At 28.4% G+C, this 27,107-nt stretch overlaps 1 protein-coding gene across 1 annotated transcript in view; it reads left to right on the top strand.

The window, feature by feature from the left end:
• LOC145833723 (cilia- and flagella-associated protein 46-like) overlaps window positions 1-27,107 on the top strand; it is a 148,969-nt gene that overhangs the window by 39,051 nt on the left and 82,811 nt on the right. Inside the window, exons 16-25 of the mRNA XM_082940879.1 lie at window positions 5,305-5,425; window positions 9,110-9,231; window positions 9,726-9,868; window positions 10,216-10,402; window positions 14,818-14,974; window positions 15,622-15,826; window positions 16,040-16,192; window positions 16,407-16,511; window positions 17,777-17,967; window positions 21,497-21,622. Coding sequence (XP_082797005.1) covers window positions 5,305-5,425; window positions 9,110-9,231; window positions 9,726-9,868; window positions 10,216-10,402; window positions 14,818-14,974; window positions 15,622-15,826; window positions 16,040-16,192; window positions 16,407-16,511; window positions 17,777-17,967; window positions 21,497-21,622 — 1,510 coding nt within the window. The remainder of the gene's footprint in view (window positions 1-5,304; window positions 5,426-9,109; window positions 9,232-9,725; window positions 9,869-10,215; window positions 10,403-14,817; window positions 14,975-15,621; window positions 15,827-16,039; window positions 16,193-16,406; window positions 16,512-17,776; window positions 17,968-21,496; window positions 21,623-27,107) is intronic.

Consider the following 27,107-nt stretch of genomic DNA (forward strand, 5'->3'; position numbering starts at 1 on the left):
TTAAATTTTTCTTTTAAATTCTAATAATTCAAACTGGGATATTTAAAAGTTTTTTAGTTTTTCAAATTTCGACACTTCGAATTTCTATAACTCACAATACGACGTTTTTAATTTCTACAAATGCAACTAAAACCTTTTAAATAACAATAACTTAAACTTTTACTAAGTTATGCTGTTGACTTATTATATTTAGGCTTTATGATTAAACTTAGTAGTACATAAACCTTTTTGCTATTTATACTTTTTTGTTTTTGTTTGCTAAATTATTATTGCTCAGCTAAGTCTTAAGTTGTTTTATTCATTTAAAAAGACCGCTCCCCGAGTCTAAACTTAATCTTTAGAACAAACGTTAGATAACTTCCTCACCAGTGACTTATTAGTTTTGATATTTATATAATTTTTGTTTAATTTTTGAATTAGTGATCTACCGAATCCTAAGATTCGTATTCGGATCCGGCCGGCTCCTAATTTCAAAATAAGATTCGGTTTCGGATCCTGCCAGATTTGATTTTTTTGATTCGGTAGTTGCTTTAAGCTTTTAAAATTATAATTAATTCATTGTCAAAAGTTAAATAAAATGTTTAACTGTTTGGAAGAAAATCATAATTAAAATTGAATAGGACGTAAAACATACAAGGTTATTATAAAAAGTAAGTAGTTTAAAGTCCGAAACGAATGTAAGTTAATATAATTTCAATAGAGTTATCTTTCTATTTGCATCACAGGCCAAAACATTTTAATTATTACCAGGATATGCTTAGTAATTGGAAGATTACCTTGTATCGTGTTCACGTTTTTTTTGCTAGACAATGCACGCAACATTAAGCTGCCAATATCATTGTAAAAATCCTTATCAGAACCCTGTTTTATCCATTAGTTTCAGCTAGTCATTAAAAATTCTTTGTTTGTGGAAGATCGTATAAATTTGCTATTAGCGAAGGCACGAAAATTGGTTTGCCATTTCAACCATTCTTCTAAAGCGTGTGAAATGATTAAAAAAATCCAGACATATTTTGACCCCGCACAAGCAAAGAGCCTTGCTTCTTGTTCGAGATGTAGATACAACGTGGGACTTAAATTAATTTTTGCTGAAGAAACTGGAAAAGCTAAAATGTCCTAAACGAGTCCAGTATTATGTGGCTAACTAAAAATTCAATTCCGATTTGATTATTACAGCTGATGAATGGCAACTGGATAATCACATTATTCTACTGCTTGAATCTTTTTTGATTGTAACAAAGAAACATAGTAAAAACAATGCATTGCTCTCAAGTGTGGTCCCGCATGCACTATCACCGATGAAGTTTGTTAACTTTTGTTAAAGTTCAGAAGAAGTATCATATGTTTGTATAATTTTTGCCAAAAAAAATAGGAGAGGCTTGCGAAAGAAGGTTCGTTAACAATAACAACAACTTAGACCTCAATGACAACAAATTACTCTTAGTCACAATAATTGTTGATCCACGATTCGACTTTCCGCTTTCCCTTCTTATCTCAAAAATTAAGTTAAAGAGCTGCTAAAACTAAATGTTTTTAAGCTCATCTGTTGTGAGGCTGATCAAAATGGTGATTCTCCTATATTACCATCAGAGAAAATAAAACCACAACCCTCTACAATTTTTGACCCGAAAAAGTTTTTAAGTTACTACTCTTTGTTTAAAGGCACGAAAATGGTTTGCCACTTCAACCATTTTTTAAAACAAAATCAAACACAGCTACACAGGAGAAACAGCTAAAAGATTCTATTGATAAAGAAGTTGAAGCAGAAACTAAAGGCTTTTTTGCTACAGAAAATTTGAATGCTGAAACTGAAGATGCTAAAGTCTTAAATTGGTGGAACTTAAACAAAACATCATCTTGCCAGCTTTGCAATGAAATATATTTCTGCACCACCATCTTCTGTGTATTCTGAAAGATTATTTTCTGAAATTGGTAATTTGTACGAGCAGAAGCGTAATCGATTGCTTTTAAAGACCGGCGAAAAGCTTTTTTTTCTCCACCACAACTTAAAAAAAAGTAGAATAGTTTTTTTGTAGTATAAGAGTGTAGAGATATCTCTAAGAACTGTAGTTCGATTTTATTATTAAAAAGTTGTAGTTAATTTATATTTCTTTTTGCTAATGGTAAAAGCGTAATCCTAAGTCAAAATAAAAACATTTTATTACAATTGTAATTGCTATTCTTTTTTAGGCTTTTACTATATTTGGTACTATGTTTCAATTTATTACTGTCCCATGTTATTATTAATTGTACTTTATTTTATAGTTATTATAACACTTGCAAAAGTTAATGTTTTAATTCGTCTATGGTAAAAGTAAAAATTTAATCTCAAGTTAAACGTAAAATATTTTAACTTTGTTTGAATTTTGTTTTCTGCTTTAAGCATTTATAAAGTCGATTTTATATTTATTTTACCTAACACAAATACAAGTTAATTGTTAATGTTGCTTGCATGCATAACAAAATATTTAAACTTAGTTCTTTTGTATTTAGCTTGAATATTTTGTTCTTTTTAGCCAAACGTTCGTTTTTTTGTTCGCTTTTAAAATAAATTTTTCTTACAACAAAAATGATTTTTTTTAAAAATTCTTTAAAATTATTGTTCAAACTTTTTTTACTAAATTTGTTGTAATATAATACATAACTAATACTTGTATTGATTACGTTACAAGCAACTTAAATCTTTAGGATTCCAATTATTAAAATGTTTGGATTCGGAATCGGCCGAATCTAAATTTCAAAGTAAGATTCGAATCCGGCCGAATCATAATTTAGAAATAAAATTCGGATTCAGATCCTGCGGTATCCAAAACTTTTGGATTCGGTAGATCACTAATTTCAATATTAAGAATTAAATTAAAACATAGGGCTTGTATTCACCGTTGTTGTTTCGTATAATAAGAAATAATTTTTAAATCTTTAGTTTTAATATGAGTAGTACTATTATCTACAGTTTAGCTAGAGGTTGTCTGTTAAATATTAAGGTATAAACTAAAACGGTGTCATTTTTATCAATATTGAAGCGCTTAGTGTAAACTAAGAGTACAAGTAACCGGAAACATAAAGTTTAATTGGTGTCCAGTTCGCTTCTGTAAGATGAGAACTAATCACGCCACGCATGCGCAAACTTCTTGTTCTAGTAATCCTACTCAGACAAATTACCCCGAGCCAATTACTTTATTAGATCAGCATAGTAAAGGATTATAGGTTGAAATTTTAAGTTCAATGTAGTGGTTAAAATTACATTGCTTTAACACCAGGTAATCTCACTACTTCCATCTACGCCATCATGAAATTTGAAAGTACCTCTGTCAAGTTTATAAGCTTTAATGAAATCAGAGTTTTACACAGCTGGTAGACTGACTTGTTTTTAGTCAACTCTAACTCCATTGTGTCGATCTTGCAATTCAACCAAAATAATTTTTTAATTTATTAATCGTTAAGTTCTTTTTAGGGTATAATGACTAGCTTTATAAGAAACAGCCTAAAATTTTTTTTGTCATTTTCCTAGCAACTAATATGGCAAATGCTATTTACATTGGTACTTAAACAGTTAGTTTGTGTTGCTGCTAAAATAGCTGTTTTCTTTTTGCAGCTTCCTTTCATGTTAATATTTTTATTCTAAACCAGTGCATGCAACTTTGGTGGAGCTTTGCTCATCAAAATTTTTTCGTTATGCTTAAAAGTTATTTTAAGCGTTTGTGTTGTGTTTTTAGAGCATCATCAGTTAAGGAGCATCTTCACCCAAAAAACATGTGGGTAGATTTATTCAAAAAAATTTCTTCTTCTTTTTGAGCGTTTTGCACTTAAATTACTTTTGTTGATAATGGTATATTGCTTGAAAACCTGCTTAAAATCTTCGCTTAACGTAGTTTTGCAAGATATTGGAAGATAATACATTTTAATGACTTCACTAGATTCTTTGTCAAAGCTCTTCTTTGGCAGCGTTTGATCTAAGTTTCTTTGAACATTGTGGATTGTTAAATTGAATGATAGTTAACAATCAATCATATATAGAAAATTAAGTAATTGCAAGCAAATATTTATAAGGTATGATAAAGTAGTCTGCAAAACAAAATTTGCATACAAAATACTAAAAAGACATACTTTGTTATAAAAACACAATAAAAGGGAATAAAAGTTTTAGTTTTTATATGTAAGAAGTAAACCTACTATAACTAAGAGTTTTATTTGAAAGCCTTCTTTCTTAGAATGACTAATATCAATATAACCTAAAACTGATATATTTTACTTTCTCAAATTAAATATTGGTGCCCCCAGACCTCAAAATATGGGAAGTTTCAAAGTTTTAGGCACTGCTTCATATACATGCAGTTTTTTACTGATACGGTTGAGTGAGTTTGCTTACTTAGTTTTATTATTTTTTAATTTCTTATACCCTATTTTTTATCCCTTACCTAAACACAAGCTTTAACACTTATCCAAACTCTTACAGTTTTATCAAAAAACTGCAGGTATATAAAGCAGTCAAGTGTTTTGCAATAGTAGTGCTACAAACTCTAATCTGTCCAGAACTTTACCTATAACTTATCCAAAACATGGTAATGAACAATCATATGTGTACTCCTTTAGATTAAACAGGTCTTAGTCTTAAGGTAAATTGTAGAGCATTTTTGATTAATTTATGTGATAAAAATTAAACTAAAATTAACTGCTACTCAACAAACCTAACTTCTGAAAAAATTGGAACATAATTATACAAAAATTGTTTGAAAGCAAGAAATCCAGTTTTACATAACTATTTATATAACTTAGTTTCATGTTCTAGTCACCAAAATAACTTTTTGGATGCTTGCCCGTCCACTGTGATAACTATAAAAAAACAAAAAAAACGCCAATTAAAGTTGATAAAAACAAGAGGTATGATTAAGAATTCTATATAGTTTGAAGCTTTTACATATTGATCAAAATTTATCGAATGGAAATTATTTGGATGAGATTTTATCAGATGGAATACAATTTTGACGGGAATTGATCGGTTAGAAAATGACCCGAATGGGAATTGATCGGATAGGAATTGGTAATATACATTGGAATCAAGCTAGAATATCTTTAGTAAATATTAATAAGATTAAAAAAAAAGATTGTTAGGAAAAGGTTTTTGTCAAAGATTTTTAATACATAGTACATAATTCAAACGTAATAAAAACTTTTATTCGAAGTATCCCTTAAGTTTTAGATTTATAAAACTTGTATTTCAAATGCTAACTATGACTTATTTTTACAGGAAGATTGATATTAAAACACATAGCGTAATTTAAAGACAATTTTAATTTTATTCAGTTCCACAACGGTCAAAGGACAGTTTAACTAGATTATACAATATAGCAATTCATTATGAAAACTCTTTGAAAAAACTTGATGGTCATTTAGAACGGTTTGGCAACAAAAGTGATAGAAAACGGTTAGTTTTTGTAGTATAAATTTTAAAATTCTTTACACAGATTTAAATATAGACAGGGTTCGTGCGCGTCAGGCTAAATCAGGCTAAATAATTTTTTTATTTAGAAGTTTGAGATTCTCAGTTTTTCTCAGTTCAAATGCTTGAAAACTTTTGATGAAAAATAATTCAGAGATTTTTTTAAGATCAAATTGAGATGTGAATTTATTTCTAAATAAAGATTTAGTTGTTAAAGACAAAATCAGTCAGTATTTGTAAAAATAAATGCTTAAAACCTTTTGTTGAATCTCTAGAAAAAAATTAAGAGTTTTCATTATTTATTTTGAGTAGACTATATACGTCATAATTATGAATATTCATTAAAAAAATACAGTTTAAACATTACAGTTTAGTTCAACAACTTAGCTGTTTGTTTGAATTTGTTTACATCAGCTATATTTTTCAGAGCTTAGTTAGTTAAAATGTTTTAATTTCTAATTTAAAGGCTTTATACCAAAATGTTTTTTAGATTAAAATTCTTAGCAGTTTATTCATTTATTTTACTGTTTGTTTAAAGTTATTAGAGATATTCACAACACTTAAACTTAGCTTTAAGATATAAGTACTAAGTTTTGTGGGAGTTCAAATTTTAGGTACAATTCATTTTTCTTTCAAGAACAAAATATTAAAGGTTTTTGTTTAATTTAAGTGTAAGCTTTTTAAATCTTATATTACATCAACAATCACTGTATTTATTTAGAGTTTAGGATATATAATTATGTATCAGTTTTATATTTTAGTCAAAATTCTATAATAAACTTTTTTTACTTATTTTAATACTCGTGTAAGCGTTTCATTTTAAATTTTAATAAAACACGACAATGCACGTCGTTTTATTATAACTTTTTGGTTTTAATGTTTATACTTAGTGCTTAGTTAAATTGAACAAGTGTGTTTAGTAATGTATATGAAATTTTAACACTAGTAATAGATTAGATATAACACTTATTTTAAAACTTATCACTGAGTTTGTTATGTTAGGGTATAGGGGGGGGGGGGGTCAATCACCTATTTCACAATTTAGTCTTGTTTTATTGAGTTGTAACTAAGCTATGAGTTGCTTTTTGCAGATTTTTAAAGCTCAAAATATTTTTGAGATAAAGCTGGTTGAAGTCGGAGACTACAATATTACTAATCAAGACCCCCCAATACCTCTAATGACTTCAAAAGGGGATTTTACTTACTTTGAAAAAAATGTCAGGCTAAATTGGTCTCAGTTAGGCTAAGTTGGTCTCAGAAAAAAAATTCGCGCACGAACCCTGTATAGATTTTTTTATTTAATAATAAAAGTTTTAGTTTAGCCTGAACTGCTTGCATCGTCAACTCCTTATTTTTTACTTATTGTTAGATATTAAGATACAAAAGTTTTGTTAGTTTTATGGTGTTTACCTCGTTTTTTTTCTTGGTCAGGAAAATTCAGGACATTCGGATTTTTTAATGAAAGAATCAGAGTGTTTTTCATCAACTTTTTTTATTTAAAAGCTACCTACTTATATTTATTTGCTACCATCTCATTGTAAACTTAGTATTAATTATCGTTGCTTAAAATCTCTTTGTGCTTATCAAAAAGAGCTAAAGTATTTTATAATATTAGTACTTAACAATACAAATTCAAATTTATTTTTTTATAACTTATTTTGTTTGAGAAAATAAAAGATAAGTCTACAGTAATAAAATAAAACGAAAATAAAAAATGGTTAGAACCATCAAAAAATCAGTCTCAGTCTTATACAAACACTTCGAAGAGATCTTTCGTTTATTAAAAAACAAACATTTTAAATTCTATAGAAAACAAAAAATATACTAGCAACTAGATAAATTTAAATACTGTAAATTAGATATTTTTTGAAAAAATTAAAAATAAAACTAAAACAAAAAATTACCATTTTACTAGAATACTGAATTTTATACTTTTACTTCAAGATTAATAGAAAACATATAGTTAAGATTAGTCAGTTAAGTTTGATATAGTTTTTTCAATTTGAGAAACTAAGAAAACAAAACTATAGAAAATTATTTTTGATTACTGTAAATAAGAAAAACTATTTTTATAAACAACAAACAATTAAAAAAATCTCCTAATATTGTACTTGATAAATGAAAAAATTCTGATGACATTTTGAATTTTTTATTAAAACTATTCCTTAAAAACAATGTTTAAATTAATTTTTGCCTTAGGTTTTTTAATTCATCATCGTTCTGTACAGTCTAAATTAGTTCTTATAGAGATTTGTAAAAACTGGACTGTATATGCATTTTCAATCTGTTCTGGTATATTTTTTTCGTAAAATTTATTATAATGTATAATTAGGGCAAATTGGTCTTTTATTTCATGGTTTAGTTTAGTTTTATTGTTTTTCTATATGTTTCTTTGGGCATTCCACCTCTTAGTAAAGCTGTTCATAGTTTGTTCAATGTATACCTTTTTGCATATGTTGCATGTAGCTGCATATATTCCATAATTTTTGCAATTTAAATGTTGTTTAATTTTCATATTTTGTATAGTTTTACTATTACTTATCATACTTTTATTATAGTTACCAAATTTTTGTTTGTTTTTAATAAACGAAAGATCTCTTCGAAGTGTTTGTATAAGACTGAGACTAATTTTTTTGATGGTTTTAACCATTTTTTATTTTTGTTTATCTAAAATTCCATCCTGTCCGGTCTTAAAAATCAAAAGAGGCAGACTAATTTCATCCCTTTTAAAGGTATTAAAGTAAAATGTATCTTTTTTAAGTAGGTATTTCACCATAGTTTTAAATATTTTGTTAATATTGCTCTGAAAATAGTTTATAACTTTTAAATCAACTCGGTTGTTTTTTACAATAATTGTAACAGTTTCGCTTTATATTTTCCTTTAAAAAAGTTTATAACTGGAAAAATGATAGAATTTGTTTTTTATTTTATGAAACTTAATCACAAAAATTTTAAACAGCTGTTGTAATAGTTTAATTTTTTATTTTAATTGTTTTAAAAATTACAAAAAAAATATCGAACTTTTGAAAGCCTTTATTTTCTAGTAGCTTTACATAAGTTAATAAAAAAAGTTTAAAGTATTACGACGGATCTTATCAAATAAAAAAGGCAAGCACCGCTGACATTGATCATTTATTGCTTTGTATTTTATACTACTAAGTAAATTATTTGTACTATTAAATGAGCTTATTAGCCCTAACATATCTTATCCTTTAGGAATGTTGCACCAAAACTCTGCAACTTTACTTAGTATAAATGCTATTTATACTAAGTTACAGTAGAATAGACCTTTAATTTTTGATTTAGAGTTTTATAAGCTATAAGCTTTACAAAAGTATATGAAATAATCACAAATAGTTGTTACCTTGTTGTAATGAAATAAACACAAAGTCTACGAAAAAACAACTAATAAACCACTATCATATAAATTTGAAATAGAATATCAAACAGCTGTTCACAAGGGTCTAAAATAGTTGAACGATATAATTACCGATTATAATATTTTATACAAAAGTATAACACTACTTTCTATGATAAAGCTATTAAAATAGTTAAACTTAAGCAAAATCAGGATTTTCTTGAAATAACTTGTGGCAACCATGTAATTAGGGCACCTAAAATGTTTTTTTTTATACCTAATTAACTTATAAAAAATGTAAATTTTTACAGGTTTTTGTTATGGGTAGAACTAGTTAAAACAGCTCGAAGACAAAAAGTTTGGGATGTTTGCAGATCTGCCTGCTTATTTGCCATGCTGTACGATGATGGAAGATGGAATATAAACAAACTTGGTTATTCTTATACTGATATTTATTTTGAATCTGAGTTAAAAACAAGCAAAATTTTTTCATATTTCCCACAATGGATTTAATTTCTTTGTTTAAAATTATTTTTTTTTTAAGTACATAGGTTTCAATGTGCATAGTTATAAAATATTTGTTTTTGTTTTTCTGTTACAATATTGTTCCGTTTGAATACGCACTTTTAAGCTTCTTTCTTAGATACAAACTTATTTGTGTTAAGGCTTTCAATAACTTTTTTTACGAAAAATTCAAAGAATGTTTATTTTTACAATTAAAATTTAATTTTATTTCATTCTTTTCCTATTCTATATAACATAGTAGATTAAGTTAGAGACATACTAATTTATAAGCATTCACTGTGCTTGTTTTTAGTAGTTTTTTTTACCTTGCTGTTCTAGCCATTATGCTGTTTGTCATACGCCCTTATTGTTTAAACAAAACTTTTAATAAACCTGTTTCCTCATCAACAACTAAAAAAACAGTCGAATCAAGTACAGATGAATCAAATCAAACAAGTTCTGAGAATGAAGCAGCTGAAGACAGTAAGGATGTATTTAAAAGTCTAAACATAATTAACGTTGATTCAATGAGAATGTTTGCCGAAGTTTCATTTATTGCTGGAGAGGTTTAGAGTTTGTTTTTTAATTTAAGCGTTTATTATCATGAAGTGGTTGCTGTTTAATTAATGTGAATTTAATTTTATCAATTTTTTCGGTATGAAAATAATTTTAAAAGGGTAAGGGTTAAAGTTGCCTTGTTTCAAAATTATAAAAAGTATAAGATGATTTTTCATGGTAACTTTTTTAATATATTTTTTTTAAATTTTTTAAGTTTAATGTAGAACTGTTTGTTGTTAAATAAGATGTTAAACTTCATGTCTTACCTCAATAATATTTTTTTAATGCTCACATTTCTAAGTTTTCATTGATACTTATGTTCAGCATATTTTTTTTTCTTATTTTAAAAATATAGGCTTACGTACAAATGGTTCAAAATCATGGCATATTGTTCAATGAAAAACCAACTAATCCGATGAAAAATTTCCAATTAAAAAAAAATTGCTCAGCTATCGAGACTCAAAACCAGCATTGGAAATTTTATTGCGAATTTATCAGAAAAATCAATGAGAGAGCTACCAATTTTTTTTTACGTGGTGTAGGTCATTAATTTTTTTTAATATTGTCGTTACAGAATTGCATTTGACATTGTAGATTGTAGTAACTAGCAGTTAAGTTTTCTTTAAACAGTTTTAAGTTTCATAAGTTAATTATATAAACAAAGTTAAAATATATTAGATGATTCAAATTTAAGCAATCAGAAATTTGTCACAATACAATGCTAATACCTAATGGGATCGTCAATTATAATACTTCTAAAAAAACAAAGAGGAAGGTATTAAGACTTAGTTTAAGTTTACGGACTAAATTTGTATATTATTAATAAAAAACACAAAAAAAGTATATCAAAAAACTAAATATCAAATTGAAAAAATGTTTATGTACTTATAGTTAGTGATCTACCGGATCCGGCCGGAAACTGCCCATTTTTTGTTTGGACCTAGATTCGGCCGGATCCTAGTTTTTTAAAAAGATCCGGAACCAGATCCAGCCAAATCCTTGTTTTCAAAAAGATACGGATCCGGATCCTGCCGGATCCTAAATTAGAAAAAGATCCGGAACCAGATCCGGACGGATCCTAGCTGAGTTTTGGCCGGATCCTGACCCAGTTAGTTTGGAAAGACTTTGTTTTCCGCGATCAGCTTCTTTCAGTTTTATATACTAATATTATTGTGTTTTGAATATTTAATATATATAAAATTAGTCAAGCGAAACAGACTAATTAAATAATTCAATTGTTTGTTGTAAACATACAGGTATATACATCCATTAGAGTAAAAATAGTTAATTGTTAATTTAAAGTTTCTTGCAGATTACATTCTTCTACTGACTTTATATTTAAGGACTTACTTTATAACACTTATTTAATTTACAAACTTAAAATATTTTCTTTTGTTAATATAAAACATATATTTAAATTTTGATTTGTTTCAATTTGTTAAAAGTCTTTAAAATTTTAATTTATATATTTTATTTTCATTTAATTATAAAACTCTACAAATACAGCTCATTTAACATATGCTTACTAAAGTTTTAAGAGGCAGCAATAGTTCAGCAAAATTTTCTGCGCGACAATGCATTTAACATGAAGGCTAGTATGTTGTTCTTAGAATCCTTTTCAGCACACTGTTTCATTCACATGCTTCAACTGATAATTAAAGATTCACTGTTTTCAGAAAATTACATAAGCGTGTTAATAGCCAAGGCCTGTCAAACTGTTGGCCACTTTAATCATTCTTCTAGAGAGTGCAAGAAACTAAAAAAATCCAGGAACTTTAGGTTCATCAGTGTCAATGCAAAAGCCTTGCTACTTGTGCAAGATGTTGGTACAAGGTGGAATTCAACCTACTTGTTGAAAAGACTAGAAAAATTAAAATCAAGATTCCATAATTACCCGGCTAACAACAAATTTAAACCAAAAAATACTTTACAGCTGATGAATGGAAGTTTGTTAGCCTCCAAAATGAACTGCTCGAACCTTTTTATATAGTAACGCAGAAGTGTAGTAAAAACAAAGCATTGCTGTTGTTAACATATTAGAGTCTGTAATCAGCTCGGGGTTACTTTGTTGGGCGCGTCTGCTAGAACTTACCGCCTTATCGGCCGAGTGTGCACGTTTCGCGTGCTTATTGACCAGATTAGTGAGGTTGGTTGTCGAAAGGATTTTGGGTTTCTTACTATTGGTACTCATTCTTCGGGGTGTTGACCAAACGTAGAGGTTCCGCGATGAAATAAATCGCAATTAACCGAGGTTGGTCTCAGTAATGCGGACTGGGAGGAATTCACCTCAATTAACCAAGGCTGGTCTCAGTAATGCGGACTGGAAGGAATTCACCGCAATTAACCGAGGCTGGTCTCAGTAATGCGGACTGGAAATGAGGTGTGATGAACCGAGGCTGGTTTTGGTATTACGTTGACGACTCACCGTAGTCGAATTAAAGTAGTATATAACTTAATTTAATTAAACGTTTTATTTCGTAATTAAAAGGTTAGCTTACAATATACTACTTTTAATAACTTAAATTTACTTAATTATATTTTACTGTTATTAGACAGTGAATTAGCACTCAAAATTTATTCTATAATTAAAAAATACAACACGATATAAAAAAGAAACACTCACACACGTGCAGGTCAGAGCTCAGGTGGTTTGTTTGTCATCATTTTACTAGATAGAATCGAACTTGGTTTTTCTTAAAACGTTACGAACCAGCTGAATGAATCAAGAAAATGAAACTAAATCAAAAAAGTCGAATCGAAAGACTAGGTCGAAACTGTCACAATCCAACGATAACTTCAAAATGGCCGCCTTCGTTTAAATTCCTGCGTTGAATGTCTTCTCAAATGCACAAGCCACTGAATGCTTAAGTCGAATTTCTACACTAAAAGCCTCAAATTACGATGCCTGTAGTCGTCTAGTGATAATTCGGAATGCCTACGCCCTTCTCGCTGCGCTTGATTTTGTACGGTTTGCTACACACAAAAAAAAAGACTCCTATCTTTTCTCGGAAAGCAGGCGCAATGCTTACACTGTCAAGTGTAATCCCGCGTGCAGCAGTACTAAAAAAGAAAATTAATCATAAAGGTCCACCAGGTCAAAGTAGTTCTACAACCTTAGCAACCTTGGCAGAAAACATAAAAGAAGCCTTCGAAAGATGGGGTTATACTACTAAAAACTACACACGAACAAATCTTAATGATAACGACTTGTTTTTACTCACAACAGCTGTTGATCCACGGTATCGACTTACATGATGTTGTACGAATATAGGTTTTTTATGGTTGAAGAAAATTTATCTGCTGAAGAAGTTAAAGACGCTGAAGTCTCGTCTTGGTGGAACTCAAACAATAACAAATACACGCATCTTGTTAGGTTTGCAAGAAGGTATCTTTCGGCACAATCGTCTTCTGTTTATTCTTAAAGGTTATTTTCAGAAGCTGGTAACTTGTACGAACAAAAGCGAAATTGATTGCTTCCAAAAACTGGCGAAAAACTTTTATATCTTCATAACAACTTGAAAAAACAAGAGTAGGTTTTTTTGTAGTTTAATGGCGTTGATATGAGTAAGTGTTATTTACTAAATTACTTACTTTTATTTTTGTAAACATAAACTGTTGCTAAAGAAGTTATTGTTCATCTTATAGTTCGAACTTTAATAAATAAAAATATAATGTAAAGGTTAACATAATTAAACAAAGTTCGTTAATAAGAGTTCGGCAAACTTTGACCCACTGGTTTAATGCGCATCACAGAGCATAAATCTGTGGGCCGCGATGTATTGTTTAGCTAAAAACATACTTAAAAAAAATTTCTTAAAAGTTGTGGTAAAAACTTACATCTCGGCTCTTAATGACTAGTGCTTGTTTTCTCATATTTTTGGTTTAAATTATTTACTTAATGTTGATACATTTTTTTAAACAATTGGGGACTGCGGAAGGCTTTTACTGAACAATTTAGCCAGAGACTTATAAAAGGCTGGCGACTTCTGTTGAAAGTTTGTAATTGTTTGTTTTCTAGTTATCAAACAATTAGCTTTTAAATGTAGTTTTAACAATTGTTATAAATTATTACATTTGAACTTCGATTTGATATGTTAAAAAAACTTTAAAAAATGCAAAAGCTTTAAACAAGTTAAATTTTAATCAAACGCAACATTTAAAATTTTGACATTTCAAGTAATTTAAGTTTCTAACTCATGTAATCCAAACTGCAGTAAATAAAATTATAATAGTTTAAACTAAAACAGTTTCGACTTGTTGATTAAATAAATGCAACTGTTTAAGTAACCGGTTGTTTTAAAACTCAAGCAATAAAGAATGATGTTCATTCTGTTTAAATGAATATACTATATGTTTATTTTTATTTATTTTTAAAGTAGTGTTACTAAATACTTTGCTACTAAACTTGTGTTTTTCATTTCGATTACTGTAGACCAGTGGTCTTTAAAGTGTGCACCTGAGCACATTAGTTTGCATAGAAACTTTTTTATTCTGCACAGAAAATTTACCAAGGAAAAAATATTTTAGATGACATATATTTCGTTTTTTCTATGGGGAAAAGCTAAATATAACACAAATTTAACAATTCTTAAACCGCTTGATATATAAAAAGACACTCGAAACTTTTAAAAAATATTTATAAGAATTATATATTTTAAAGTCTAATGTGCACAATTTTTTTTTTCCAATAATTTAGTGCGCTTAATTTTGAAAAGGTTGAAGACCACTGCAGTAGACTATGCTACTAAATAAGTATTACGAATATAACTTACTGCTAAGCGGTAAAAAAAATTGGAGTCGTTGATTTGTTTTAAACAAAAAAGTAGAGTAAAAAAAACCGTTGCAAAGCTTCATTTATAAGAGATATAACCAAGTGAACGTTATTTAATTTTACAAGTTTAATACTGACCATCAAATTTTTTAGTACGTTTAGAGTTCACAATATTTATATAAACAGACATAGGAGTACAAATAAAACAGTCATGGATGATATGCAGTGGAGCTGCATACTTGTGGAATTATAACTGTCATCTTTTGTATGAACATCGTTACGCAGAATTAGCTCCTACCTTTAAGTATTTGCTTAAGGCTTTTAGAAAAACAGGTCATCTAAAGTTAGTTTAATTTAAAATACTCAGTTAAACTGATTTTGTCTATGTTTTGTAATTTATATCGGCTATATATTTAAATTAATAGGTCCAAACATATTTGATCTATAATTTTTAAAACCTCAAAAGCATCTTTGTTATTATTGTTGATGTTAGATTTATAAAGTTGATGTCAAATTGTTCCTTCAAAAAAAAAACTTTACTACAAAAATAAAAACTGTTTAAAATTTGTATAAGTTAAACTGAAAGACAAAATAAGATATTGACTGCGAAAAATTGATAGCTATAAGTTTGTTCATAAATTTTATTTTGATGAAGCCATTTGTTTGCTAAAAAATACTTATTATTTCGAAAGTATTTTGTATTGGAAAAAATACACTCCTCATGTTACTATCAAAAAAATTGTGTTACTTCGGCCATATGTGAAGTTGATCATTAACTAAGTTATAAGAATTTTACATATACTATCATTTGTTTAACTTGCTTCTAGATAGTAGTTTTCAATTTTAATATGCCGATATATCCTAGAACAAAACCTTGTTTACCAAAAAGTATTCATAATTTTTTATTATCCCAGTGAAATATAAATTTTTAAGAAAGCTAAGACTATTTGTGTTTCTATACAATGTAAGTCTACAGTTAGCATTTTTCAGTAATGCAGAATTAGTGGTTTGTATATGCAATGTAATTGGACAAGGACTGATGCTGCCTTGGATTCCAGATAAACAAGTAGCGCTACAACAACAGGCTCAAATTCAGGAAGTCAAGAAAAAACGTTCAAGTCGCAACAAAAACCCTGTCAGTTCTCACTTAAATGTTGCTAGTGAAGCACATGAAGATCTTAGATATGCGCTAAAGGTTAAACCTATATAATTAATTGTTCATATAAGTACTTTGCCCAAACAATATTAAGTTCTATTAGAAATTAGAGGTTAGACTTAAAATAGTTGTAGTTTTTTATGGATACATTAGTTAAGTATTTAGACTACTTACTATTAAGGTAATTTGCTTCTCTAAACATATAATTTTAAATTTAATCTGACTAATTTTATCAGAGTAATTTTATTTTAGGCTGTTGAATACGGACTTCAACTGACTGATGGCCATGTTTTAGATGATGTCATACCTATTAAAACCCGCTACATGATCATTGTAACATGGCTTCAAATCAAACAAATGTTGAACGAAAAAGTTGAAGCACCAAATTTTGGATGCAAACATGAGGTCAAAAAAATTTAAGCTTTATAAATTACGTGTGTATTTTGGTAATTAAACTTTTGTCGTTTATACTACTGTTTTCTCAAAGCTAATGCATGAAGTTTTGTTTAAAATATGAAATTTATTAGTTCATTACAATTTGTTTTAGTTTAGTATATATTTAGTACATTTAAAAAGAAGAAGCATATTTTTATAAGAGATTTTAAAATACTTTTAACAGAAATTAGTTAATCAACATAGTATGAGAAAAATAATAACTTTGGTTGAAATGCTCAATTTAAATGAGAATGGAATGGTTAAGTTTACTGTTCCTGCCATAGAAGAAGTAACTAAACTTTTATTTCGTAAATTTTAACTAACTAACAGGGTTCATACGCGTCAGACTAAATCAGTTTTTTTTAATGTTCTTAAAATGCCAGTTTTTGTCCGTTCAAATGCTTAATTTTTTAAAAATTATTAAAATATTTAAAATATAAATACTTAAAATCTTTTTTTTTTAGTAGGTTAATAAATTTTCAATTCCTTTTTTAATTAAATTTTAATTGTAGCCTTATTTTTACTTAAGTTGAGGCAAAAATTGTGATTTTCAGGACTTTTCAGTAAAATTGCTTGAAAATTTATTATTCCCATTGAGATTAAAAAAAAACAGTTCTTTTTTTTAAAGGTATTATTAAATTGTTAATCTATTTCTTATTAAGTATTTAGTCTTTGTAAACATACTTTTATTATTAATCAAGGCATCAATGTCAGTACAAATGCTAGAAAATTTCTATTTTCTAAAATTAGCTGGAGAATCTGTCTATTTCGTATTTATTTAGATTATTAAGTTGTGAAATTCTTTCTAGTTAGCTTTAAGTTTTAATTTCCTAGTTCTCTGTGAGCTACCACTCTGAAAGTAGAATGTTAAATATGTCTGTAACTGTTATATGACAATTCAAGTTCAGACAACTCATTTACTAATAATCTAAATAATCTTATGGAATTTTCCAGGGGCTATTTCTAAAAAAAATAATTAGAACTAAAAAATATTAAATAAAAATCTATCATTAATAGGCTACGTCATTACTACCAAATAAATAGGCTACGTCGTTTCATATAAGCCCAGTTGGCTTCCAACCAACATGGGTAAGGAAAATATCAGTCTAAAATTGCAAACTTTTGCGTACGAACCCTGTAATTAATCTTACTTGATTAACCGTTATTAAACCGTATTTTACTCGTTTTCGATTTCTAAATTTAATTTGAGTTGTATGGTGCATTTTTACTTTTTGAAAATTAATATAAAAAACAATAATAGTTTGATTAAGTATACTTTTTACATTCATACTAAATAACTTATATTAATTACATAGGAGATCAGTTGTTTAAAATTTTAAATACTTTAAGTTAATGTCGTAAACTTTTGCTTTGAAGAGTTGTAGGCTTCTTAAAAATATATTAAACCAAGTCATTTTAATACGCCATAAACTACTTAAACGATTGAGCTTTGAAGTTATACTTTAACAATATCTATAGAAAAATGAAATTTTATAATTTAAAACCTTTTTTATATCTTTCTTCTATATAAAACTAATAAGTCAAGTCTTTTAGATATTCGATATGCTATCAAAAGCTAGGTGGAGCGATATATTATTCCAGATTGAACTTATGAATCAACTCTGCATGCATTCTTTTTCCCAAAAAAATCTTCAGCTAGTAGCAAAGATAGCTTTTCTGACCAAAAAAGTTGAAAATATTGCTTTGAAACAAATTAATATGTCTATAAATAACCGTAATGTCAAGTTGGTTGTTTTTGTTAAAATTTTATAACTAGTTTAAAAAAGTATATTTTTTTAATTAGCTAATGTTGTAACAATTAATAGTTTTACAGTTTTTTCACGAAAATAATTTCGATTTAATTTTTAGGTATTCATAACAAAATGAATAATTTTAGCAAACATTGTTAACAACTATTATATACAGGTTTGCCACAAAATCTGGAAACCTGGTACCTGGAATTTGATAATTTAGGCAAAAAAAACCTGGAAAAACCTGGAATTTTGTATAATAATAAAAGTAAGTTTTAGCATTTTTAGACTTAAAAATAAGTGTATTACAAGTTTTGAACTAGTAATTGATGAACTCTTAGTTAAATTACTACTAGAAAAATGAAACTACTTTTTTCCATATGTTTTCATTGTTTTGAATGTCAAGTATTTAGATTCAGTTAACAAGAAACTGTTTCGGATGCAACTTAATAGTGTTTAGATGAAAAGAAAATTAAGAGCAAGAGAAAATCAAAAACGTCTGATGCAGTTTTTTATTCCCAATGTATAGTTAAAATATGTTTTGGTTTACTATCATATTAAACCGCGATCATTTCTAACTCGATAATTTCTAACCCGATCATTTCTAACCTGTTCACTTCTAACTCGATCATTTCTAACCCGATCATTTCTAACCCGATCATTTCTAACTTGATCACTTCTAACCCGATCACTTCTAACCCGATCACTTCTCACCCGATTATTTCTAAACCGATCATATCTAACCCGATCACTTCTAACCCGATCATATCTAACCCGATTATTTCTAAGCCGATCACTTTTTACCCGATCACTTCTAACCCGATCATAATTAACATGATCATAATTAAACCGATCATTTCTAGCCCGACCATTTCTAACCCAATCTAACCCGATCATTTCTATACTCGATCTTAATGTATTTGTCTATTTTGATTGTTTCAAAATAAAGATTTTTTTTAAAAACTAACTGATTAATTGTTATAAAAGCGGTTGAAAATCTCCGAAGCAGAATGGTTATTGGAAGTACATTTGTAAAAAACATGTCATGCCTAAATCCGCATAGCCTTGAAAAAATAGGAGTCACAATTGTTGTTAAGCGTTTTGCCAACATTATGCACTCCTTAACATAGTAAAAAATGTGCTCCAACTCTGAAGGTGATACTAGCATTTAAAAATTCAGAACTTTGGTAAATTGTTCAATGAATGCATTAACGTTCAAGAGCTTCAAGCAAAAATAAGATTGTTTGGACCAGTTCTATTTTGAAGCATTAAATTTTCCTGCTAAATCTTCTCTCGGAAAGTTGTTGCAACCATTATTTGTGTTGCACAAGCCAGGCTGAGGTCGAACTAGATTAAGTATTAACAAAGCTCTGCTTGAAAACAGTATGAAATGAGAAACTATTACATCCAGAAGAAGAGTAAAACATTATATGTATGCATATAAACTAGAACTGTATCAAGTTAGAAAATACAAGTATTTTGCAGACAGAACTGTTTATTGCAAATATATCAATCATACACAGATGGTTCAAGTGATGTAGTGGAAGTTAGATGATTGAATTCATCAAAAAAATTGTTGGGTTAACCTGTTTAAAAATGAAGCCAAATAAGATTTAAAGATTTATATAGTTTCAAGTGTTTGATTATTTATTTTAGAATAAGTTTAACTTAAGAGTTTAGATTTAGAAAAGTCAGAAAAATTTTACTTAAAAGTCAAAAAAAAGTCAGGAAATTTTTCTCAGCTTGATCTGTGGCTACCATGTATGTAGTAACCAAGTATAATAAATTTTTGTTAACTTTTAAAAGTTATTTTTTGGTAAACACGTTTTTTGAGATAAAATCACTTTAGCACTAAAAACTTAGATAGAAAAGTATAAATAACCGTACAAATGCATTTCTTAATTTTTTCTAGCAACAACATTGCCCAAAAAACAATCATACCGTTGCAACAAAATTCAATAGACCACTACCACACAGTTTTAACCTAATTGTAAATTTAGTAACTCGAAAAATAAAGCATTTACTCATTTTATATTGTCAAGAGTTTAAACTATTTAAAGAAGCATCAAGTTAATTAACTCAATTTTTCGTACAACATTTTTTTAAACTTTGTCGTTTGCTGCGTTTTAAAAATATTTTCCTAGAAGATTCCTAAAGTTCAGGCCACCTGAGGTCTCCATGAAAAGAACTAATGTTCTTAAGAGTTAACAAAGGGATAGATAGAAAAGGATCTATTGTGAACTATTTTATTGATAAAAACATTTATCTTATGTCTCAAATAAAATTCTAATGAGATATATATTATTTACTCAAAATAAACAAAGTTAAGATTAAATGAACACTGATTGAATGAACTAAAAATGTTAACATAATAAATGTACAAGATACAAACTAATATTTATTCTAAGAATTTAAGATAACGAAGCTTTACATTTTATGTATACACTGTACCGACTTACGCATAGTAACATACTTAGATACTACCGCATTAAAATAACAACTACTACTGCGCAAAATTGCAATAAACTCTGTTTTATAAGAATTGCATAAATGTAACTCATTGTAATAAAGTATTTTTATTTGTTTATTCGGCAATTTGTCTACGAAAGCTTTATAGTTTATTTAACGAAAAAAAATAACGCTCAAAATATTTTGTCCCAGGACCTTGTGCACGAAGAACCTTTCGGTTCTCGAATCGCACACCACTTGGACACTTTTTAATTATTATAGGATTAGATAACTTTTATTTTTACCACTTTATTTTTAAGTACTTCAAAGCATTGTTTATTTTCAATGCTATTTATAGCTTATTTTCATTTCTTTCAAATCTATAAAATTAAAGAACCATAGAGGCCCAGACTGTTTCTCTTCAAACTACTGGGCTACTTTAACTGGCATTCTTACTTCTGCGTCACTTCAATTTATAAAAATTCTGGCGTCAATATTTAAATACGATAGCTTCAGAGAATAGTTATTCTACATTATTTTTTATACTAAACATTACAATTTTATATATTGTTCTACCACTTTTAGCTTGTTTACGTATACTTTAAACCTTTAGAATAAAAAGTTATATCAGCACATGTAAAGCTGTTCATATTTTATGAGCAGCGAAACGTCATCAGTCAATAAATTATTTGTGCACAAAAGCAATTGTTTTTAATAATTTGACGGGCACTACTTTTTCGGATTTTTAGTAATTAACTCCTCATTACGATTTATACTGTATGGATAAGTATAAAATTTAATGTTGTTCATCAACATTAAATTAAGATACAAATGTTATTATTTGATATTAAATAGTCTCTATGATTTCTGAAAATATTATCTTTACACGGTTATTAAGTTATACATTTACTTTAAAGAGTGACAAACCTAACCGTATTATTAATAGATTTCTTCTCAGTGTTTAAAAAATAGTTTTTCTTTTGTTTATAATGACTTTAAACTGTTATGAATATGAATTTTTATCGTCTATATATTATATAAATTTTACGTATCTTTTAAGCTTACATTCTTACAGGTATCAATTAACAGTATTACATGAAGCTCTATCAAATATATACAAAATAAACGGACAATCGCTGATGTTGAGTGTAATTCTCAATAAAGATAACAGAAAAGTTGCTCTTGAAAGCTTTTTTGACAGGTTTTTTAATATGTTTCTTAGTCCGTTTTTTCTTTTTTGTTGTTCCTTACTAAAAATATTTATTAAATGTATAGAAATTACGTGCAGTTTTTACTGATTTTCAAATTTTACAGTCCTTGTATAAATACAATATTTTTTTAGGAATTTTCCAAAAACATTTTAAGTTTTTATTTATTTGAGCTTTCGTATAGTTATAATATTCAAAACCATAGTTGAAGTAAAAAGCATTTGTGGATAGATATAAGTTTTTTAAAACTTTTATACTGACAAGATTTATATACTAAATGTAATGTAATGTATTTCAGGACACAGTTAATTTTTTTGTTTGTAATTTTTCTATGGCATCAATAATTAAAAAAAAATGAAATGATTGTTTTCAAAAATCCACAAATTTTTATTGCTTAACACATAAGTTTAAAACGTTTTCAGATTTACAATCTATCCTCAAAAAACTAATAGAATTAAAACACATTTATATAATTGAGTAAAAAGAAAAAGAAAAATAGTATAACGTAATAATTTAAAACTATGTATAAAATTAATTTGTGAAATGCTAGAAGATTTTTAGTACATTATAATTATATTTTTGTATGTAAAAGTAAATTTAAATGAAAATAAAATAAAAACTATAACTTTTCCGATATAAACCTTAAATTTAAACCTATTTTAGTAAGGAACTGTTTGATGCAAATTATTGTCAATTAATAGTTACTGTAATCTATGCTTCTAAATTGTGCTTCTAAAACAAAACTAAAAGTAAGTATAAAAACCTATCAAAATACTAAATCTGTTTCTTACAAACTTTTCATCTAAAAGAAATAATATTATCTATGAATAAAAGTAACTTTTTTGAAACTAACATTAAGTTAAAACAAAAGTAAAATATTTTAACAACAAACTATTTTTCCTAAACTATTGCTTTTAAAGTAATACTCTTATTAAATAAACAAACAATTAAAAGTTTTTCTGCAACAAAAATTATAATTGGGTTTATAAGTTTACCATTATTTGTAAAAAGGCAATATCGTTTTATTAATGTTTATGCTTGCTTGTAATAAATTGACCTATTTACTTTCTAAAAGTTCGTATGGTTGCTTGTTGAGTGTGTAAAAATGATTGAATATGCTTCTTCAAAGGTTTTGCTCGATGTTGGATGTTTGTTGGCATAGTTAAGTTTGAGTGCAGCTCGATCATTTGTCTCGCTGGTGGTCATGTTCTTCCAGTTGTTTCTGTGAGGAGAACTTTGGGAAAAAGACGTAATTGTCTGTCCTACATAGTGCTCATCACATACATTGCACTTTGCCGCAATAAATTAGTCCAAAGTTTTGGCAATTAATTTTTTTTTATTCAATAATTTTACCTTTTTTGATTTTACTAAACTACTTTTTTTCACCATTTCGCCTTCACCCCCTCGGTTGCATAGTAAACATTTTCCACAAGGGTGTAACCTACTAAATATCTTCATGGCTTAGATCTTATAGTTAGTTAGCAGTGTTGCAATTGTTTTTGGACGTTTGTATGCCACTAAAACATTCGAGTTCAATTTTCTTTCTTTGTGAGTTTTGAAAGTTTTGGAAAGTTTGTCGTATATTCTCGTTAACTTCTCTTGCATTCTTCATTAGAGGTCCAAACCGATCTTTCTATTCTGCTGTGATTTTACCCATATCGTCAATTAAAGCTTTGCAGAAGCAAGATTTAATTAAACACTTATCTTTTAAAGCCTTTATTGCTTCTAGATAATCACAGTGGCCTTTGCATAATCTCCTTAGTCTAATTTACCTTCCGAATACAATTGAGTTGTAAATGGAGTGTGGATGGTGTCACCTTCCATTTACAAATACACGATATTCTGCTGTTGGTTTTATGTATTTTTCTACATAAAGGCCGCCTTTTTCTGTTTTGTTAATGACGTGGTTGACATCCAAAAACTCCAGTTCGTCACCATAATTTTTTATTGTTATTTTTCTAAAAAATAGTTTTAGGTTGTGTTCTTTGAACGCACATTTCAGTTGTCTTTTAACATTATCTATAATTCTACTGTCTTAGATAAAAAGACAATATAATCAATGTAGCGTTTGAAGAGTTTTGTTGTTTTTATTGTATTTTCAATCGACAGTATTTGCAATTGACACTGAGTTGTTGTTGCCAGTTATAATTCCTTTAGATTGTGTGTAGAAGAAATTGCTGTTTTGAACTACAATATATTTAAGACAGAAAATTGTGAGATCGATCATAATTTTTCTGATTTCTTTGGTGTATTTTGTGCATTTTCGGAGAGTATTAGAAATACTTATTATATTAGTTCTCGACATATATTAGGGTACAAACTTTTGAACGTCTGCAACTACTAAGCAAAAAGTTTCATTACTATTAGTTGTGTTTTTTTAATAGTTTTTCCAGTTAGCTTATTTTTCTAAATATGTTTTACTATCTTTACAATATTCATTAGCTTTATATTTAGAAAAGTTTGTTGAAATCGATTCAAATACTATTTCTAAAAACCTGGTGGTGGTTATTTTACCTGCAGACTGTACTAGGCGTAAGGGTATGACAAGTACTTTTGCTTTACTTATTTTAGAATTTTCCAGTTTGTGTGTTTTAGCAGAGGATCATTACATTGATCGAGCTGCACTCAAACTTAACTATGCCAACAAACATCCAACATCGAGCAAAACCTTTGAAGAAGCATATTCAATCATTTTTACACACTCAACAAGCAACCATACGAACTTGGACTATTTATAAAGTAAATAGGTCAATTTATTACAAGCAAGCATAAACATTAATAAAACGATATTGCCTTTTTACAAATAATGGTAAACTTATAGAACCAATTATAATTTTTGTTGCAGAAAAACTTTTAATTGTTTGTTTATTTAATAAGAGTATTACTTTAAAAGCAATAGTTTAGGAAAAATAGTTTGTTGTTAAAATATTTTACTTTTGTTTTAACTTAATGTTAGTTTCAAAAAAGTTACTTTTATTCATAGATAATATTATTTCTTTAGGGTGAAAGTTTGTAAGAAACAAATTTAGTATTTTGATAGGTTTTTATACTTACTTTTAGTTTTGTTTTAGAAGCACAATTTAGAAGCATAGATTACAGTAACTATTAATTGACAATAATTTGCATCAAACAGTTCCTTACTAAAATAGGTTTAAATTTAAGGTTTATATCGGAAAAGTTATAGTTTTTATTTTATTTTCATTTAAATTTACTTTTACATACAAAAATATAATTATAATGTACTAAAAGTCTTCTACCATTTTACAAATTAATTTTAAACACAGTTTTGAATTACTACGTTATAATATATTTTTTTACTACTTTGTACTCTGTCGCTATCAACAAATGGGGTTTTACTTATACACTTTTATTGGCCTGGTTTACAACGCAACGTGCGCTTTAACTTGTATAGTAGATGCCCCAAGATAACGCTTAAATTATAGTTGACTTAAATAAACTAATATGAACTACTTACTATTTACTAAATGTTTAATAAATCAGTTACTTATACTAATTTAAACTGAGTTCGAATCTGTGATCATGATTATATTTACAATGAATTTGCGAAACGAAAAGATGATAAAATACTGCACAACATTACACTAATAAACCAAATTATCAATTCTTTTAAAAGACGACAATCTCGAATAAAAGAAACTAAACACTAAATGTTTAAACCAAACTCAAAAAGTATTCTAAAATCGACATCAATTCGACAACAAGATTGAAACCATTAAAACTTAAGTGCAGCGAAAAGCTGCACTGAGTTCAGACCGCTGCCATGCAGTAAAAACTAAAAGAACTGAACTGTAAATTACTCGCGATTATTGAATTTATACTCGCTTGAGAAAAAAAAAGAAAGTAAAAAAGAGACAATTACCGCGTACGCGGTACATTTTCTCCTCTTACCTTCGTACTTTAAGAATTTATTCTTGGTTTTCCGAAAAAAAAAACATTAATTTTTATTCATTAACACTTGTAAGAATGCTTAAAACTCCCTATATAGAAAAATTAACGAAAAACGACCGCCGACTTTTATCTCCTTAGTTTAAAAAGCATTAATTTAAAATACACAAAATTAATAAAAGTATGATACAGTTTTCAAAATGACAGACAAATGTAGAAAGTTTAAAAAATTTCCTCGCTGCTGGAACTCGCTCCGCCCTTGTACATCTCCACGTCGTTTGACCGGTTTATGCTGATCCGTCTCCTCGCCTCACCTAACGGTCTGTTGGCGCTACGGATTCCGTCTCCTCGCCTCACCTAACGGTCTGTTGGCGCTACGGAATCCGTCTCCTGGCCTCACCTAAACGGTCTGTTGGCGCTACGGAATCCGTCTCCTTGCCTCACCCAGCGGTCTGTTGGCGCTACGGAATCCGTCTCCTTGCCTCACCCAGCGGTCTGTTGGCGCCACGGAATCCGTCTCCTTGCCTCACCCAGCGGTCTGTTGGCGCTACGGAACCGTCTCCTTGCCTCACCCAGCGGTCTGTTGGCGCCACGGAATCCGTCTCCTTGCCTCACCCAGCGGTCTGTTGGCGCCACGGAATCCGTCTCCTTGCCTCACCCAGCGGTCTGTTGGCGCTACGGAATCCTCTGCTCCGTCTCTCCATACATCTCCTCTTTCATCTCCTCGTTCCTCACCTCGTACATAAGTCTCCTCTACCGCTCCTCGCCGATTCGTTTCTCGAGCCGCTCGTGCGAAAGTGCAATTAGAATGTACGTCACTACTTGATATCAATTTTAAAAACAAGTTAAAACATTAAAAGATAAAAAAAATCAATTTACAAACTTATATGCTACTAGTTAGCAACAACATTACATTAATCAATTAGTCTATTTATATTTTAACTTTAAAGTTTGTTAAGTTTCAAAGTAATTGAGAAACATTTTTGGCTCCAATCAATATACAGTAATTCTCTACAAGCTTTAAAATAAAAAACATTTCACATTTTACGCGAATTAGTTGACAAAACAAGCGTTCACATGCGTCTCAAAAGTTTAAACTTCTTTTCGTAAAAATATAGCCAGTGAACTTGTACTGATTTTGAAAACTTTAATATTCTAACAAATTTTAAACAAAATTGTTTTTTATTTTCAGATTTTAAATACCGAGTAAGACATTTAATAGCTCGAATGACCTCGTTAAAAATTATTTTTTGTAAGTACGGCTAGATTTAAAACAACAAAAAACATGCCAACAAAGTTTGTTACAAGCAATTAACAAGGTCATTGTAAAAAAAAAACTTTAAATATTATAGTTTAAAGTTTGAACATGACATTGTTGCTAAATATAAAACTAAATTAAGTTTAATAAACTTAAGAAATTTCACTTCAATAACCGATTATGCACTCGAAAACAAGTTTTAATAACCTCATACAAATATTTTTACAAGGACGAACGAAAAACAACAATGTTTTTACATGCAGTTTAAAAAGTTTATTATCCATTATAGTTCAAATTAAAACGATTGTTTGAAA

The sequence above is a fragment of the Thalia democratica genome, chromosome 4 (assembly GCF_965202585.1).
Source record: "Thalia democratica chromosome 4, ktThaDemo2.hap1.1, whole genome shotgun sequence".
Classification (NCBI taxonomy): Eukaryota; Metazoa; Chordata; class Thaliacea; order Salpida; family Salpidae; genus Thalia; species Thalia democratica.